Genomic DNA, 20,228 nt, shown 5'->3' with positions numbered 1-20,228 from the left:
CCAGACTAGGAGCTTCCCTGCGCAGGGACCCTGGTCCAAAGGACGCGCTCTGCTCCCGGCACTGCTTTCTTGATGGTATGAGGTCCCCCTGTCTCTCTGCTCACTTCTGTCTTTTATATCTCAAGAGATTGCCTCAGGACACAATCCAGTCTTGTAGATTGAGTCCTGCCTTACTAACACAACTGCCACCCCTCCTCCCTCTTTAACATCATAGAGGCAGGATTTACAACACATAGGAAAACCACACAGTACCAGGAATCATGGCCCAGCCAAACTGACACATTTTTGGGGGGACATAATTCAATCCATGACATTATGTTAGAGGGCACGTGTTGTATAAAGATGTAATAGGTCATAACAACAACATAAATGGGTGGGAGAAGAAGGAGCAGTATAGAGTATATGTTACTGAAGTTAAATTGGTATTAATTTTAAAGGGTTATTATAAATGTAAGATGTTAAATGTAATCCTCGTGTTAACCATGAAGAAAATATCTGAAAAAATATACAGAAAAGAAAAGGAGAAGGGGATCAAAATGTACCACTATAAAAAAACCAACAACACAAATGTTGGCAGTACTGGAAGAAATAAGGGCAAAGAAAGTATAAGACACAAAAAACAAATACAAAATGGCAGAAGCAAATGCATCCTTATTGGTAATTACCGTGAATGTAAATGGATTAAACGATCCAGTCAAAAGTCATAGTGGCAGAATGGATTAAAAAAAAAAATCATCCAAGTATATGATGTCAATAAGAGATGTGTCTTAGGCTCAGAGTCACAAATATGTTGAAAGGGAAAGGATGGGGAAAAAATACTCCATGCAAATACTAACCAAAAGAGAGCTGGGGTGGTAACTTTAATATCTAACAAAATAGACTATAAGTCAAAATTTGTTATAAGAGACAAAGAAGGATATTATATAATGATAAAAAGTCAATTCATGAAAACAGTATAACAATCATAAATATGTATGCACTTACCATCAGAGCCCCAAAATATATAACGCAAACACTGACAAAATTGAAGGAGTAAATAGACAGTTCTACAATAATAGATGGAGACTTTAGTATACCACTTTCAATAATGGACAGAACATCTGTAAAGTAGATCAGTAAACAAACAGAAGATTTCAACAATGCCTTTAACCAACTAGACCTAATGGACATATGTAGTATAGTCCATCCAACAACAGCACAGTATATACATTCTTCTCCAGTGCACATGAATCTTTCTCCAGGATAGACCACATGTTAGGTTACAAAGCAAATCTCAATAAATCTAAAAAGATTTAAATCATGCAAACCTTCTTCTCCGACCATGATGGAATGAAACTAGAAATTAATAACAGAAGGAAAACTGGAAAATACACAAATATGTGGAAATTAAACAGCATACTATTAAACAACCAATGGATCAAGGAAGAAATCAAGAGAGAAATCAGTAAATACTTAGGATTGAATGAAAATAAAAGCACAACATACCAAAACTTAGAGGATGCAGTGAAATCAATGCTTAGAGGAAAATCTATAGCAGTAAATACCTGCATTAAAAAGGAAGAAAGATCTCAAATCAACAACCTAACTTTACAACTTGAGGGACTAAAAAGAAGAGCAAACCAAAGCTATTAGAAGGAAGGAAATAACAAAGATCAGAGCAGACATAAATGAAATAGAGAATAGAAAAACAATAGAGAGAATAAAGAAACCAGAAGTTGGTTCTTTGAAAAAATAAATAGACAAAGCTTTAGCTAGAATAACAAAGAAAGAGAGAAGATGTAAATATCTAAAATTAGAAATTCACGTATATGGAATGAACAAAAATCAACAACGAGAAAGCTACTAGAGCTAATAAATGAATTCGTCAAAGTAGCAGGATATAAGATCAACACACAGAAATCCATTGGATTTCTATACATCAGCAATGAGCATTCTGAAAAGGAAATTAAAGAAACAATTCCATTTACAATAGCAGCTAAAAGAATAAATACTAGGAATAAATTTAACCAAAGAGAACAGAAGACTTGCACACTGAAAACTGTTACACATTCCTGAAAGAAATTAAACAAGCAGATTGCCAAGCCTGTCTTCTGCTGTACCACTCGGTGGGTTTAACCCTCCTTCCCGCCGACCTTTAGGTTAGGAGTTGAGCGCAAACCATTAGCACCACCTAGGGACCTCATTAGTCATTAGGGAAATGCAAACCAAAACCACAATGACATATCACTTCACCTCCTACTAAGATGGCTGTCATTAAAAAAAAGGAAAACAACAGGTTTTAGTGAGGATGTGGAAGCATTGGAATCCTCATTAACTGCTGGTGAGATTATAAATGGTACAGCTGCTGTGGAAAACTGGTGATGTCTAAAAAAGTTAAACATAGAATTACCATATGACCCAGAAATTCCATTTCTAGGTCTATACCCAGAAGAATTGATAGCAGACAGATAGTTGTACACCGATGTTTATTGCAGCAGTATTCCTAATAGTCAAAAGGTGGAAACAACCTAAATGTCCATCAACAGATGAATAAACAAAATGTGGTACATACATTCAATGGAGTATTGTTGTAGTTGCAGTTGAGTCGGCTCTGACTCATGGTGACCCCATATATAATAGAACAAAATGTTGGCTCATCCCCTTACATCTTCATGATTGCTGGCCTCCACTTTGCTAAACATGATGCCCTTATGCAGCAAATCGTTCCCTCCTGATGATGTATTCAAAGTAACTAGATCAAAGCCCTAGACAATACTCCGTGATCCGTAAGGTTTTCACTGGCTGATTTTCGCATGTAGATTGCCATACGTTTCTTCCTAGTCTGTCTTAGTCTGGAAGATCTCCTGCAGCCTGGCCACCGTGGGTGATCCTGCTGGTACTTGAAATACTGATGACACAGCTTCCATTGTCACCGTAACACACAGGCCATTCACAGTATAACGAACTGACAGACAGCTGGTGGAATGGAATATTGCTTGACCATAAAAAACAAAACAAAACCCATTGCCGTTGAGTTGATTCCAACTCATAGTGACTGTATAGGACAGAGTATAACTGCCCCCATAGGGTTTCCAAGGAGCGGCTGGTGGATTCGAACTGCCAACCTTTTGGTTAGCAGCCTGAGCTCTTAAGCACTGCGCCACCAGGACTCCAACCATAAAGAGAAATAAAGTCCTGGTACATGCTACAATATGGATGAACCTTGAAAACTTTGTGCTGAGTGAAATAAGTCAGTCACTAAAGGACAAATATAGTATGATCCCACTCATAGGGAATATCTAGAATAGGCAAATGTACAGAGACCAAAGTTCGTTAGTGGTTACGGGGGCGGAGGGAGGGGGTAAGGGGAAGTCAATGCTTAGGGGGCGCTGAGTTTGTGTTAAGGGTGATGGAAAAATTTGTAAATGAATAGTGGTGATGGTTACCCAACATAATGAACATAATGTCACTGAATTGTACACTTAAAAAAATGTTGAAATGGCAAAAGTTTTGTTATATGTATTATTACCATTAAAAATAGTAATAAAGGAAATTGTTAGGGAGAAGGAATTTGATACTAGATAGAAACTTGGATCTTAACAGAGAACGATGGAAATGGTGTAAATGAAAATAGATATAAATTTCATTTTTCCCTTATTTTTAATATTTTTAAAAGATAACTGAAGGAAAATTAGCTATGTATGGTGTGCTTATAGTGTATGCAAAAATAAAATGCATGACTATAATAGCATAAGGATGGGAGGGAAGATTTGGGAGTGTACGGTTGTAAAGCTTTTACACTACATGTGAAGCAGCATACTGTTATTTGTAAGTAGCCTGCAATTAGTTAAAGATGCATATTTTAAACCCTTGAACCACATTAAAATTTTTCAAAATAGAAGTAAAAATAATAAGCCAATAGTTGAGATAAAATGGAATAAAAAAATATTCATTAAATAATGTTGTTGTGTGCCATCGAGTCGATTTCGACACATTGTGACCCTATAGGACAAAATACAACTGCGCCATAGGGTTTGCTAGGCTGAAGTCTTTATGGGAGCAGATTGCCAGGTCTTTTCTCTCGTGGAGCCGCTGGTAGGTTTGAACCACAGTTAGCAGCTGAGCACTTAACCATTGCACCACCAGGGCTTCTTCATTAAATAATAGAAGACAGAAAAAGAAAAAATGGAGATGGTATAAATAGAAAACCAGTAGCAATATTTAGAGTTTAATCCAACCACATTAATAAATAAGTGTAAATAGCCTTAGCACACCAATTAAAAGACAGATACTGTCACATCTGATTAAAAAAACAAGATCCAACTCTATGCTGTTTACATAAACACACTTAAAATATAAACGCATAGGTAAGTTTAAAGTAGGAAGATGGAGAAAGATATGCCGTGCAAACACTGATCAAAAAAAATTATGAGAAGAAGTAGACTTCAGAACAACTGTTATCAGGGATAAGGAGAGACATTATATAATGATAAAAAGATCAGTTCATCATGAAGACATTACAGTCCTAAATGTATATGCATCTAACAACAGATTCAAAATACGCAAAGCAAAAACTATAGAGCTGAAAAGAAAACTAGACACATCTGCAGTTATAGTTAGAAATTTCAGTAGTCCTCTCTCAGCAGCAGATAAAACAAGTATGCATAAAATCAACAAGGATATAGAAGTTCTAAATAACACTATCAACCAACATTATCAAAGTGATGTTTATAGAACACCTAGCAGCAGAATACCAAAAAAAAAAAAAAAAGTTTAAATGCATGTGGAACATTTAACAAGATAGACCACATTCTGGATTATAAAGCAAACCTTCAAACATTTAAAAGAATTGAAATCATTGCAAATCATCAGACTATGTTAGAACCAAACTAGAAGTTAATAATAGAAACATGTCCAGAAAATCCCCAAATATTTTGAAATTAAACAACACTTAATGAGTCAAAGAGAAAGCACAAGGGAAATTAGAAAGTAGTTTTAACTGAATGAAAATGAAAACTCAAAGTATCAAAATTTGTGGGATGCAGCTAACGCAGTGCTGAGAGGCAAATAAATACATTAAATGCTTATATTAAAAAATATGTAAGGTCTCAAATTAATGATTTAAGCTTCCAGATTAAGAAACTAGAAAAAGAAGAACAAATTAAACCCAAGTCAAACAGAAAAAAGTGAATAAAAAAAGGTAAAAGTAAATGTCAGTTGTTATTGACAAGGGAAAAACAGTAGAGAATATCAGTGAAAAGAAAAGTTGGTTTTTGATAAGATCAATAAACTGACAACCTCTATGCAAACTACCAAGAAAAAAAGAGAGGAGACAAATAATACAATGATCAGGGAAAAAGAGGGGACATCACTACAGACTCTACAGACATTAAAAGGATAATAAGGGTATATTACAAACAACTCTTTGCTCATAAGCTTGACAACTTAGATAAAATGGACAAATTCTTTGAAAGATACAAAGTGCCAAAGTTCTCTCAGGAAGAAGTAGATAACCCTGAATAATCTTATGTTTATTAAAAATTGCATTTATGACAAATAGAATGCAAAAATAAAATGGCAGATATACCCCCAAAATAGTCTGTTAATTGAATTAAATATAAATGGACTGAATCCTCCAATTTAAAAGCAAGGATCATCAGACTATATAATACACCACAAAATCCAACTATCTGCTGCTTATAAGAAATACCTCTAAAATAAAAGGTACTAAAACTTTGAAGAAGGAGCCCTGGTGGCACAGTGGTTAAGCACTTGACTGCTAACCAAAAGGTCGTCAGTTTGAACCCACCAGCCGTTCTGTGGGAGGAAGATGTGGCAGTCAGCTTCTGTAAAGATTATGGCCTTGGAAACCCTATGGAGCAGTCCTCCTCCTCTGTCCTGTAGGGTCACTGTGAGTAGGAATTGACTCGATGGCACCAGATTAAAGCTTTGAAAGACAGGGTTGAAAAGATAGATTTTGTAAATACAATCCAAAATAAAGGTGATGTAGCTGCAATAATACCAACAAAGTAGACTTTAGGACAAAAAATATTACTATAGATAGAGGTTAGCAAACTATGACCTGTCACCAGATTTGGCCCACTGCCTGTTTTTGTGAATAAAGATGTTTTTGGATATAGCCACAATCATTCATTTAGGTATTGTGTTTGACTGCTTTTGTGCTGGAAAACAGAGTTCAGTAATTGCGACAGAGACCAAATTGCCCACATAGCCTCAATTATTTAGTATCAGGCCCTATTCAGAAAACGTTTCCCAACTGCTACTATAGATAAACAGAGAAGCTTCACAATGATTTAAAAAAAAAAAAAAGATTAAATTCACCAGGAAGATTTGTAAATTTGTATACACCTAATAACGTAGCCTCAAAATATATAAAACAAAAAATTGACAGAATTACAAAGAGAGGTAGATAAATATTCCATCTTGGTGGAATATCTGAGCACACTTTTTCCATAGTAGCTGATAGAATAATCAGTCAAAAAATGAGTAAGAATATAGAGAATTTGAAAAAGATAAACAAACTTGACCTGATTGGATGTATATGGAACGTATTACCCAACAACTGCAGAATCTGTATTCTTTTTAAGTACATATAACATTTATAAAAATTGCTGGGCCATATTAGACAAGTCTTGATAATTTTAAAGTATTGAAAGTATATAGTTTAGATAAGTAGAAAATCCCCATTTGTTTGGAAATTTAGAAATAGCTTTTAAATAACCTGTGGTTTAAGGAAAAGTTCACAATGGACATTTAAAAATATTTTGAACTGAATTAGTAATTCAAATACTACACATCAGACTTGTGATATTCATCTAAAGCTGTGATTAATGGGAAACCTGTATACCCTTACATACAAAAAGAAAAAGAGAAGCTGAAAAATCAATGAACCTTGGCTGATTTATCCTAAGAAGTTTTTTTTTAAGTACATTAATATTAAAGTAGAAAGAAATTATGAAGATGGGAAATAAATGAAATATAAAATAGAGAGGAACAACAAAGCTGGAAGTTGATTCTTTGAAAACACTAATTAATTGATAATATCGTGCCAACACTGATCAAAAAAAAGAAAGAAAAAGGCAGAAATAGCCAATATGAAAAAAGTCAAATCATTAGAGTCTGCATGTATTAAAAAAAATACAGAATTCTATGAAAAATTTTCTGAAAGTTTTATGCTAATAAATATGAAATTTTAGTTGAACACGTTCTTAGAAAAACTAACAAAATTGATACTAGAGGAAATAGAAAAATTTTATAAATATTAAAGAAATTGAATCTGTAGTTAGCAAGCTTCCCACAAAGAAAATACTGCATTTTATGCTATTAACTGTGAAACTTAGGATGAAATGAATACATTCTTAGAAAAACAGTGTAACAAAATAGATACCAGAAGAAACAGAAAAATTTTATAAATATTAAAGAAATTGAATCAATGGTTAACAAGCTTCCTACAAAGAAAATACTGTAGGCCTGGATGACTTCACCAGTAAAGTTTTCCAAATATTTAAAGAAAAAAAAGTTCCAGTCTTACACAAACTCTTTCAAAGGTTGCAAAAAGAGAAATAGCCTCCAACTTGTTTTGAAATCGGCATAACCATGGTAACAAGACCTGATAAGAATATTACGAGAAATGAATATTACAGACACTCCTGTAGAAGTAAAACAATCCATATACAAACTAATATCAAACTGAATGTAGCTGTATTTGAAAAGGATAATATATCTATAACAAGTTGGTTATTCAGGAATGCAAGATGCTTTAAAAATCAACCAATGTAATTCACCACAGTAAGCAGAATAAAGGAGCAAAATCACATGACATATAATGGGAAATTATTGATTCCCACATTGCATCCAATTGTCATGTCTCCATAGTCTCTTCCAGCGTGTAATAATTCCTCCTTCTTTTGTCTTTCATAACCTTGTCACTTTTGAAGTATGTCAGGTATGGACTCATGGATATTTATTTAACTTTATGGGTTATATAATCCATTACTATCATTATTTTATTGCTGAGATTGTCACAGATACAGCCATTGGGAGATCCTTCATGTTGTTTCCAGTGTCCTTTCGACACGCCTCTATCATATTTTGAGCATTTCATTTTTTGAGCATCGCAAGATATTCCAGTCTTGTATTGTCATTTCTCTATGGAGCTTTTTTTTTTTTTTAAGAAGACGGTATTTAGAAGCCAAGATACTACTTTAAACTTGGAACTGAACCCACTCCTGGAGGTCACTTTGCAGCCAAGTAATAGATTGGCTCATAAAATAAACAATACCACCCATGAGTACTGTGCTCCTTTAAATAATCATCTATATGAGACCAAAAGGTCAATATTTACCATAAAGCAAAAATGAGAAGGTAAGTGGGGAGGGAGGTTACAGAGAAGCTAGATTAATGGAAGCAGAACAACCAGAATGGAAATGATGAGAATGCTGGCACATTGTGAAAAATGTAACCAATGACACTGAACAGTATGTATAAGAATTGTTAAATGGGAACCTAATACGCTGTATAAACTTTCACCAAAAAATACAATTAAAAAAAAAAAGAAACCAAGACACTAAATTTGCTAAATGCTCGGCTGCTAACCAAAAGGTTGGCAGTTTGAACCTCCCAGCTGCTCCATGGGAGAAAGGTGGCAGTCTGCTTCTGTAAAGACTACAATCTTGGGAACTCTATGGGGCAGTTCTACTCTATCCTGTAGGGTCACTGTGAGTTGGAATTGACTCAAGGGCAATGGGTTGGGTTTGGTTTTTTGGTACTGAGGTATCATTACTTGTTGCTTCTGACTCATGGCGACCTCATGTGTAGAGTAGAACTCCATAGGGTTTTCAAGGCTGTGACCTTTCGGAAGCAGATTGCCAGCCCTGTCTTCTGAGCTACCTCTGGGTGGGTTTGAAGCGCCAAACTTTTGGCTAGTAGTTGAGTGCTTAAGTGTTTGCGCCACCCAGGGACCCCTTTATTACTTCTTCTTGTTGTGTGCCATCAAATTGATTTTGACTCATAGCAACTCTATATGACAGAATAGAACTGCCCCATAGGGTTTCCTAGGGTGTAATATTTATGGGAGCAGATCGCTAGGTCTTCTCTCCCATCGTTGGTGGGTTTGAACTGCTAACCTTTCAGTTAGCAGCCGAGCACTTAACCATTGTACCACCAGGGCTCCTCATTACTTCTAGGGCCTCTCAATTCATAGAGCTAGGAAATACGTATTATGTATAACCAAAAGGTTGGCAGTTCAAATCTACCAGCCACTCCGCGGGAGAAAGATTATAGCCTTGGAAACCCTACGAGGCAGTTCTGCTCTGTCCTGTAGGGTCGCTATGAGCCGAAATCAACTCAATGTCAGTGGGTTTTTATATGTATATTTAACATACACATACATGTTCATACTTTATGTGTATATGCCTGCCTGTCTGTCTATCCATCTGTCTTGTCTGTCTATCTATCTGTCATCATGAGCTCATTCTAATACCTCTGATTCCAAGCCAACACCACATGATTCATTCTGGTCTTTTTCTTTATTTGTAACTTATTTCTCCTACAGTGAGAAACCTAGCCCCTATTGTCCACAGTGTATTTACTTATTAATTTTAGCATACACATAAAGTAGTTCCAGAATTGGAACCCATACCTTTGTGACCATATAATTTATCATCTAAGTTGGGACATTTTTGAGAGAGAAAGGGAGCATTACTAATTATTAAGGATAACAGGTGTAAACACAGACTGCTTTTGGCAAACTGGGAAGTATGGATCCCTACATATGGTACATATTACACTAATTTATTGTCATCATAGCTTATTTTTGCCCCTTTCCTTTTCAGTTTCATAAATTTTCTTCTGAATGGTCTAGAAATCACTCTTAACATGTTGAAGGCTGTTAAAATGGGGAACATTTAATGATTTGTATGCTTTATAGAAAACATTTTATGTGATCGTAATAGACTGCTTTGGTGAAAGTATTGAGTTCTATTAAAATTCCTTTTCTTCAGTGCCAGATGGAACAGAGCATTGCTATTCCTCTGTTTTGTTTGGATCACTCCTGTGAGTTAGAATTGGAATTTCTCAGGTTTCCCTTAATAAGATTCTACTGCATTTAGTACTTTAGAAGTGTTACATCTTAAAAAAAGAATTTGACCAAAGAAATATATGTGAGATACTTGTCCGATGGTTAATAACATTTCCCTGTTCAGGTGGACACACGTCTGCAGAATGGATTTGCTCCTGGGATGAAACTGGAGGTGGCTGTGAAGGCAGATCCTGAAACCTACTGGGTTGCCACTGTCATTACCACCTGCGAGCAGTTGCTCCTCCTCCGCTATGATGGCTATGGGGAGGACCGGAAAGCAGACTTCTGGTGTGACATCAGGAAGACAGACCTCTACCCCATTGGGTGGTGTGAGCAGAATAAGAAGACCCTCGAAGCCCCGGAAGGTCAGAAAATACTTCCTATCAAAACATGATGGTGATATTGCTGCAGGAAAATTTTAGCTGTCCAGTCTTGAGATGTGGACATCTCCCAAGCATATAGGTTTATTCAACTGTTAGATGTTGACATTTTGAATGAAAATATTTTGTTAAAAAAATACACATTTCCCTATTTGTTAAAGTTGTTTTCTGGGCTCTGGAAAGCCTCAGGTTTATCCCAGGGACTGTCAGTTTCCTGTCATCCTGTAAGACGGCGAAGCTCTTTGAATTTGAGACCTGGAGGGCTGGTTGTCTTCAAGCACACTGGGCCAGATTACTGTGCTGTTGGTTCTGTTTCTATGTCCGTTGCCCTCCTCCTTCTCAGTCCCAAGCAGTCTGGGCCCTATGAACTCTTAGAGTGAACCAGCTGAAGCCCTCTTCTAGGAAGGAGCCTACTGGGAGTAGAATCCAAATTAAGCAGGACAGAGACAGTAAGGGCAAAAGAAAGAGAAGGGTCAGATGAAAGGGGAATAGAGACTTAAGATTTAAGAAAATACCAGACCTTATATGTTTTTCTTTTAACTTCTTATTTTGGCATAATTTCGGGTATACAGAAATTGCAAGAATAGTGTAGAAAATTCCTAGAGACTGTTTCCCCAAATGCTGACATTTTACCACATGTGCATTATCCTTCTCTGTTTCTCCACACACACACAGTTTTTCTAAACCATTTGAGAGTCAGTTGTAGACATGGTGTCCTTTTATTCATAAATACTTCAATGTATTCCTAAAAACAAGGACATTCATAAGCATAGTACAATATGAAAATCAGGAAAATTAACTTTGATATAATACTGATATTTAATCTTCAAGCTTTATTCTTTTTTAACCAGTTCTCCCAGTATATTTTTTACTAAAGGAAAATCTAGGATCTTGCATTGCATTCAGTTGTCCAAATTTCGTTTAATCTAGAACAGTCCCTCAGACTCTCTTTGACTTTCATGACTTTGATATTTTTGAAAGATATATTAGGTCCTATTTCTTTTCCTGATCCATGATCCAGTCCAGAATCACACATTGCATTTGGTTGTCCTGTCTCTTTAGTCTTCTTAACCTTTCTTTGCCTTTCTTGGTCTTGATATTTTTTAAGAGTACAGGCCAGTTATTTTGTAGCATGTCCTGCAATTTGTCTAATGTTTTCATGAGGAGTCTCTGGATGGCACAAACGATTAAGTACTCGACTGAAAGGCTGGTGGTTCAAACCCACCTAGAAGCTCCTTGAAAGAAGGCCTGGCGATCTGCTTCCAAAAGGTCACAGCCTTGAAAATCTTATGGAGCAGTTCTACGCTGCACAGATGGGGCTGCCATGAGTCGGAATCAACTCGGTGGCAACTGACAACAATAACGATGTTTACTTAGATTCAGGTTGTGCGCTTTTGGTAGAAAAACACAGCGGTGGTGCTGGGTCCTTTTAGTGCCTGGTATCAGGAGGCACATACTGCTGATTTGTCCTATTACTGGTGATAGTAATTTTCATCACCTAACTGAGGTAGTATATGCCAGGTTTTTCCACAGTAAAATTACTCTTTTCCCCTTTTTAATTAATTAGTATCTTGTGGGAAGATACTTTTGAGACTATGTAAACATCCCATTACTTCTCAAACTTGCACCCAGTATTTTTAGCATCAGTTGATAATTTCTATAAATTATAATTATTACTGTTACTGTAATGGTTAACAAATGGTGTTTTTTAAATTCCTTCTACTTTCTTAATTGTCTTTCTAGTACAGAAAGAGCTTTCCTTTCTCATTTATGTCTGTCTGTCTTGTCAGTGTGGATTTCATGGATTCTTACTTTATTCAGTACTATCATTATTTATTTTGATGCTCAGATGGTCCTGGATTTGGTCAGTGGGTACCCTTAAAGCCATCTATTGTGTCCTTTGACATGTCCTCATTCTTTGAACAGTTTCTTACTTTCTGGCTCAAGAAGCCTTTACCTGCCCCAGCCCTGAAATCAGCCATTTTCTCAAGAAGTCCTGGTTTCTTTTAGTGGAGAATCTATTTAGAAATGATGATCTGGGTGTTAGGATGCTATAGTGCCTGTGGGCTTCTAACAGACCATATACATATATTTTTAACACTTTGTGAAAAACAATATAAGTGGGAGCTGTACAAACAACAAAGCTGCCTGGCCCACCATCTCATCCTAAGAGTATAGGAAGATTCATCTCATTTAAACATGAGCAACAGAAAAGACTTAAGTCGAATCCCATACCAGGCTATCATAAGATAAAAAGAAAAAGGAGAGGATAATGTTCTTCCAGAGAAACAATCAAAAAAGAGATGAACACTGTATCAGATAAAAATATTTCAAAACAAGCTAAAATAAATTGGTAACAACGATAAACCCCAAAAAAACCTGTTGCTGTCAAGTTGATTGGGACTCATAGTGACCCTATAGGACAGAGTAGAACTGCCCCATAGGGTTTCCAAGGAGCGATTGGTGGATTCGAACTGCCAGTCTTTTGGTTAGCAGCCGAGCTCTTAACTACTATGCCACCAGGGCTCCAGTAACAATGATAGAAGCAGTTAAAAAAAAGCATAAATAAAAGAAAAATTAAAGAATGAGATTGGAGGAGAAAAGATTTGAAAAGAGAAAAGATAAAACTTAAGCAAGAACTAGGAATTTTCAAGAAGATAGAAATGAAAGGTAAATTAAAATGAGCAAAAGAATGAATCAACACCATGGATAATATCTGAAGAGAAATAGTAGATAAAGAGAAAAACTTTTAAAATCAAAAAGAAATAGAGATAAAAATGATTTGAGAAAAATGATATAAATAGGCAAAATTATTTAACATTTATAAAATAGAAGTCCCTAAGAATTCTAAAGTCTTATAAGTACTATATTTTGATAAAACTTTACTGAAATAAAAGAGGATTTGAAATGCACATTGAAAAGGCCAACCGTGTACCTGAGAAAATCAAATGAGAACTACTACATCAATATATTCTAATAAAATTGTTGAATTTTAAAGCAAAAAGTAATCTCTTAGTCATTTAGGCAAAAAGACCCAGTTTCTTGTAAGGAAAGGAAAACACGGTTGTCATCAGACTTATTGACAGCAGTGCTTTATGCCAGAAGACAATGGGGTAACATTTAAGAAATTCAGTGAAAGAAAAAATGAACTAAAGATTTTCTGTTTAGCCAAACTGAACTTCGGATATAAAGACCATATATACAAATTGTTATAAACACGTAAGGACTCAAGGAATATTGTTCTCATGAGCCCTTCCTAAGGAACCCACTAGAGAATAAACTTCAGAAAACCAAAATGAATGAAGAAACATCAGCGTAAGAACTGGTAGTGAAATAGTAAATACATATGTAGATGTACAGCTTAGACTAAATGATGGTTATAATGGAGACAGTAGAGTATATACGGGAGTCCCTGGGTAGTACAGTTAACATGCTCGGCTGCTAACCGAAAGGGTGTAGGTTTCAGTCCACCCAGAGGCACCTCTAAGAGAGGCCTGGCAATATACTTCGAAAAAATCAGCAGTTGAAACCCCTCTGTAGCACAGTTCTATTCTGACACACATGGGGGTCATTAACAGGAGTCAGAGTTGACTCAGTGGCAGCTGGTTTTGGTATAGTGCATATTGACTACATGCTCTGACAATGTAGACAAAGTATAACTATGAAAAATATGGAACAACAGCGGGGAGAGGATGTGAATAGTTTTATAAGCTCACTTAATGCCTTTCTTTTTTCTAAAGCAGCTTTATTTTGGTGTAATTTAACTAATTGCCTTTTAAGTGTTAACTGAGAATAAAAAGGATATTATCTAAAATGAGATGCTGAAGGAGAGGAGAAAAAAGAAAATGTTATAGCTAATTTCAGTATTGTTTATTGAAAATAGAGAGGGCTAAAAATTTTATATAAAGGTATTAGTATAAAGGTAACCAGTAGAATAAAATATAAACCTTTCTAAATGCCGAATGATAGATTTAAAAAGAGAAAGTGTGTGTGCAGATACAATAGAATAGTGAAAGACTATATAATAAATTTAACAATATGATAGAATTGAGGCCATATAGATAATACCGAGAAATGTTGATCTACTCTCCTATTAAAAGTAAAAAAAAATCAGATTGGCTCACAATACAAAATCCAGTTCTGTGCTGTGTAGAGGAGATATACTAAACAGAGAGATTCTGAAAGGGTAAAAATAAAAAGGTGAACAAAGATACACAGACAAATGCAAATTGAAGAAGAAAACAGGAATCTCAGTCCTGATATCTGACAAAGGAGGAATTCAGATCAGAAAGCATTACAAGAGACCAAAAAAAAAAAAAGGGTATTTTATAACAGTAAAAGCTACTGTCAGTGGTAAAAAGAAATGAGGACCATTTATATACAACCAAGGAATTGTATACCCAGGATATATTGTTTTTATATATATGTGTGTGTGTGTGTGTATAAAAGGAAAATGTGTACAGAACTGAGGAGGAGGAGAGCATATGAGTGTATGTGTGTGGACTTATTTTTTTGCAAAATAAAATCATTTTCAAAAGCTACCTGTGAGGAAAGAAGGGAATAGAGTGAAGCAGACAAGGATAGAAGGAAGATTTTTCTGAATGTACCATATTTTGTTGATTTGAGTTTTGAACCATGTAAGTATTTTATACAACTATAAAACTAAATTAAAGTTTAAAAAAGCAGTTCCTAAAAAACAATCAAACAAAGCAGTGCAACTGTGTATGGAGGTTATGGAATAACCATGCAGAGAGGAACTATTTCAGTAACTTTAAAATATGGTAATTTGAATGTAAACCCCTACTAGGGATATACCCTAAGGGCAAAAGAAGTTGCAAAAAAAACTTAAGCTGTTTTCAGTAATCCTATTGTTGGTGGTAGAGTTGATATTATTTTTAAACTGTTGTTTGTATATTGTATGGTAAAACAAATGAATAATTAAATTGGTGTAATTGAGAATTAGTATTTTCAGCACAGGAGAGAGGATATAGGGCTTAGATAGATGAGGTTACATAAAAAACACCATCTACCTGAATTTGTATTAGAAGTATCAGTATGAACTCTGGATGTGATTTATCTTTTGTAAAAAAAGAAGAAAATATTTACTAGTTCTGGACACTGAAAAGGCCTAGAAACATTGACTAACCCAGGAGCAGTGAGCACCTCCAACACCCTAATTATGATCTCTAAATACCATTTTTTTACTGAAAGGAATTAGGGCTCCTTAGGGAAGTAGCCAATTCGAGAAGGGGGCCAGAAATGTCTAAGATGAGCCGGGAACATCTTTTCATACCAAAAAAGTAAAAAAGGTATCAGTGACTACTTACTAGGATCATGTCAAAAGGACTCAGGAGCCACCCTGAAGAGACTCCCTCTGGTTAAAGGTGGGACAGTCTGCTCATCAACAAGGACAGCAGCTGCAATGGTTTGAAACACATTGTATGTGTTTTAATCTATGCCTTCATAAAGAAACTTCTAAACAACACCTTCTTTCGTCACCTTTGGAAGATGCTAGGGAACCAACTCATAATTTTGAAAGCTGGTAAATACAGGGAAAGAATAAACAGAACCAAGCATGTATCCTGCCTTCTTTTTATGAACTATGCCCAGAGTAATCAAATAGTTGATGAAGAAAAGTTTTTCTTTACAGAAGTATCCTGGTTAGTAAATGAAGAGGGAGTGCTAGAATTAGAATATCACCATTTTTAGCTCCTAGTGCATTATTGGATGTATGCAGTGACCATTAAAAGCTGCTGACATTATATAAGGAGAGACAACCAGACCTTACATACCTCTTGATGGAAAGATACAACTCTACTTATGAAGTATCTTGCCAAAAAAAAAAAAAGTCACACCAGAATTTGATCAAACCTCTGGCTCTAAATACTGATTTATAGAAAATACAGGGAACAGTGGGACAGCTGGTCACCATAGAGAGGCAACTAGGAAAACCAGACTCTGAAAAACTCTCTATTTAGGACATAAGACTTAGTTTTTGAACAAATATGCTGCAAGAAAAAGATAGAGTGAGGGTTGAGGGTGGAAGGGAGAAAGGACAGAGAACCTACAGATTAGAAGAGACGAGATAATGTCAACAGTTTGCAACGTGGGGCTCTTATTTGGATCTTGATTTGATCAAACAGATTTAAAAAATAATTTACGAGACAGAAATTTGAACACTGGACACATATGTGATATTAAGGAATTATTTTAAAAAATGTTAAAGGTGTAATGATGCTATTGTGGTAAAAAGAGTTGTTTTGCCATCGAGTTGATTCCTACTCATTGCGACCCTGTAGGACAGAGTAGAACCGCCCCATAGGGTTTCCAAGGAGCGGCTGTGGATTCGAACTGCCAGCCTTTTGGTTAGCAGCCTAACGCTTAACCATTGCACCCCCAGGGTTCCATACTGAAATATATATGGATAATATCGTGTGCTATCTGGAAGTTGCTTCAGAATAACCCAGGGCTGGGTTGGGGTGGGCAGTCCCTGGGTTGTGCCAACTGTTAACTCTCTCAGCTGCTAACCGAAAGTTTGGAGGTTCAAGTTGACCCAAAATCACCTCAGAAGAAAGGCCTGGTGATCTACTTCTGAAACATCAGCCATTGAAAACCCTATGTAGCACACTTCTACCCTGACACACATGAGTTTGCCATGAGTTGGAGTTGACTTGAGGGCAACTGGTTTTTTGGGATGAGGGTGTGTGTGAAGATATAAACCATTGGCAAACTAGCTGTAAAGGGCCAGATAGCAGATATTTTAGACTTTACAGGCCATACAGTCTCTGTCACAGCTACTCAGCTCTGCCTGTGTAGTGTGAAAACAGCCATAGACAATATGTAAACAAATGGGCATGGCTGTGGTCCAATAAGACTTTATTTACAAAAGCAGCTCTGGGCTGGATTTAGCCCACAGGCTGTGTTTTGCTAACTCCTGGTGTAATTGAAACGGATTGGCTGTGAGGTGACAGTTGTTGAAGCTAGGGTCCGTGGAGATTCATTATACTAGTTTCTCTACTTCTGTGTAAAATCTCCATAATAAAAAATAGAGTAGGTACTTTTTGGATAAAATTATAGTAACAGGGAATGGGCCTATTCTCTCTTTGTTTTGTGTACAACTGCTACTGAGCTGATCAGGAAATAGCTCGGTCTTTGATAGAGAATTTTGGTCATTTGGCCTTTTTTTTTTTAAGCTTTCAAAGGAGAAACAATACATTGGATTCTTAGCGTAAGAAACACACCTCCAAACCATTTGCACTGGATTAAGAAGCAGTTTGGTTTCTGGTGTTCTTTGGTTGACGGTATGAGTGATTGTCCCTTTATCCCCTCCTGCAGGCATCAGAGATAAAGTGTCTGACTGGGCTGCGTTTCTGCGGCAGACCCTCACGGGAGCATGCAGTCCCCCTGTCCCGCTGCTAGAGGGCGTGAGTATTACTACATGCACAAGCAGTGTGGGAAACCTGTCTAATCTTCAGGGATATCTCCAGTCCAAGGAATCTTAAAATTGGTTGCTCATTTACCACTCCTTTGCAAACAGGCATTATTACTAGAGATATAGGGATAGGTTTTGGGAGGGTTCTGCTTTACTGGCTAAATTAAACTTACCCTCAGAGGTTACAAACTGGTAGCTTGCCCAGTGCCTAAAGATTTTCTGAATTAGTTGCTAACACATGAGATTCCAATTTTCCAGGTTCTTTTATATAGTTCAAAAATGTGGCTTCTTTGGGCTCTTATTCTGGAGTTGATTCTAGGTGGGCAGGCTCTCACTGGGTTTGCTTCCTTGTGTCCATCCTGACCAGCCCTTCTGGGTGGGCATTTGTGACTCCTGCACCAGGTGACTTAAAACTGTCTTTTCTTTTGCTCAGAAGAGACTGAACCTATTGCAGGTAGTCCTACCTCCTACCTGCTTTCAGCAGTTCTTTCAAATTAGTGTAGCTATTGGGTTTGTTAGATTGTTTTTTTTTTTTTTTGTGAAATGACTTTATTGGTTATGACATTTCTAAGTTATTTCTTGTCACGTTCTGTCATGTCAGTAACACTCTGTGGCATATGTGAAATGCTGGGTTCAAATGCCTTTATTATTATTTTTTAATTGCAGAGACTGCCATGCAAATCCCCTTTAAAAACAGCTTTATTGAGATGTAATTCACAGTCATACAATTCACCTATTTAAAGTGTACAATGTAATGCTTTTTAGTATATTCACAGGGTTGTGCAGCCATCATCCCAATCTAATTTTAAGACACTGTCATCTCCTTGAAAAGAAACCCTGTACCCATTAGCAGTCAATCTCCTTTCCTCTCCTCATCCCCAGACATAAGCAATACTTATCTACATTCTGTGGCTATAAATTTGCCTGTTCTTGACATTTCATATAAATAGAATCATACAATATGTGGTCTTTGTGACTGACTTCTTTCACTTAGCATAATATTTTCAAGGTTTATCCATGTTATAGCATGTATCACTATTTGTTTTTTTTACTGCTAAATAATATTCCACTGTATGAGTATACCATATTATATTTACCCATTCATCAGTTGATGCACATTTGAGTTGTTTCCATTTTTCAGATATAATGAGTAATGCTATTGTGAACATTCATTTACTATTTTACATTCACATCAGGCAGTGTTTGAAGGTTCCGATTTCCCCTCATCCTTGCCAACACTTGTTATTATCTTTTTGGTTATAACCATCCTAATGTGTGAAGTAATATCTCATTGTGGTTTTGATTTTCATTTCCTTAACAACTGATGATGTTTCGCATCTTTTCATGTACTTATTGGCCATTTTGTATATCTTCTTTGGAGAAATGTGTCTGCCCATTTTTTAATTGGGTTATTTGTCTTTTTATTATTGAGCTGTAAGAGTTCTTTAAGGAGCCCTGGTAGTGCAGGGGTTAAGTTCTCGGATGCTAACTGAAAGGTCGGTCGTTTGAACTCACCAGTGGTTCTGTGGGATAAAAAACCTGGCAGTCTGTTCCCATGAAAATATCAGCCTAGGAAACCCTATGGGGCAGTTCTGCTCTGTCATATAGGGTCCCTATGAGTCAGAATCGACTCGATGGCACTCAACAACAAGATTTCTTTATATATTCTAAGTCAAGAATCAGATACATGAATTCCAAATATTTTCTCCCATTCTGTGGGTTTCCTTTTCACTTTATTGATACTATGGTTTATAGCACAAAATTTTTTATTTTGATGTAGTCCAATTTATCTATTTTTTATTTTGTTACTTACGTTTTTGGTGTCACATCTAAGAAGGCTTTCATTAACCAAGGTCACGAAGATTTACTACTCCGTTTTTTTCCTAAGAGTTTTAGTTCTTACATTTAAGTCTATGATCTATGCAAACATTCTTTTAAAACTTGACTGGTGAACACTCTAGTTCAAGCTGTTCTTTGTGTTTAGACTCCGACTCACTTCATTACGCTTAGACAGGGCTTGGCACATACTGAACACTCAGTAAAAATGGAATGAATAAATGAAGCCATGAACAAATGAACTGATAAAATAGCCTGCTCGGCATTAATCTTGGTTCTGTTCTTCCAACTTTTAGCTGTGAATGTGTTCCTTCATTGTTCATATGTTCTTTTGCATATATGTGGATATGTAAGTATCACAGAGCAGTTATTATTATTAAAAAATGTATGTAAGATTATGTATTAAGAAAAGGTTAAATGATGACTTAAAAATGAGTGTTCCTTTTCTTTATTGTACCTTTTAATATATATCTAAGTAATGAGACTTAAACTTTTCCTTCTC

General features: G+C 36.1%; 1 protein-coding gene across 1 annotated transcript in view; it reads left to right on the top strand.

Annotated features, from left to right (window-relative positions):
* The window catches only part of SFMBT1 (Scm like with four mbt domains 1), a 74,902-nt gene that overhangs the window by 28,453 nt on the left and 26,221 nt on the right, over positions 1-20,228 (top strand). Inside the window, exons 4-5 of the mRNA XM_004368612.2 lie at positions 10,203-10,443; positions 17,794-17,882. Coding sequence (XP_004368669.1) covers positions 10,203-10,443; positions 17,794-17,882 — 330 coding nt within the window. The remainder of the gene's footprint in view (positions 1-10,202; positions 10,444-17,793; positions 17,883-20,228) is intronic.

This window comes from Trichechus manatus, unplaced genomic scaffold (genome assembly GCF_000243295.1).
Source record: "Trichechus manatus latirostris isolate Lorelei unplaced genomic scaffold, TriManLat1.0 scaffold00001, whole genome shotgun sequence".
In the NCBI taxonomy this organism is placed as follows: domain Eukaryota; kingdom Metazoa; phylum Chordata; class Mammalia; order Sirenia; family Trichechidae; genus Trichechus; species Trichechus manatus.
Note: the sequence above shows the minus strand (reverse complement) of the source record. Positions and strands in the feature narration are given on the sequence as shown.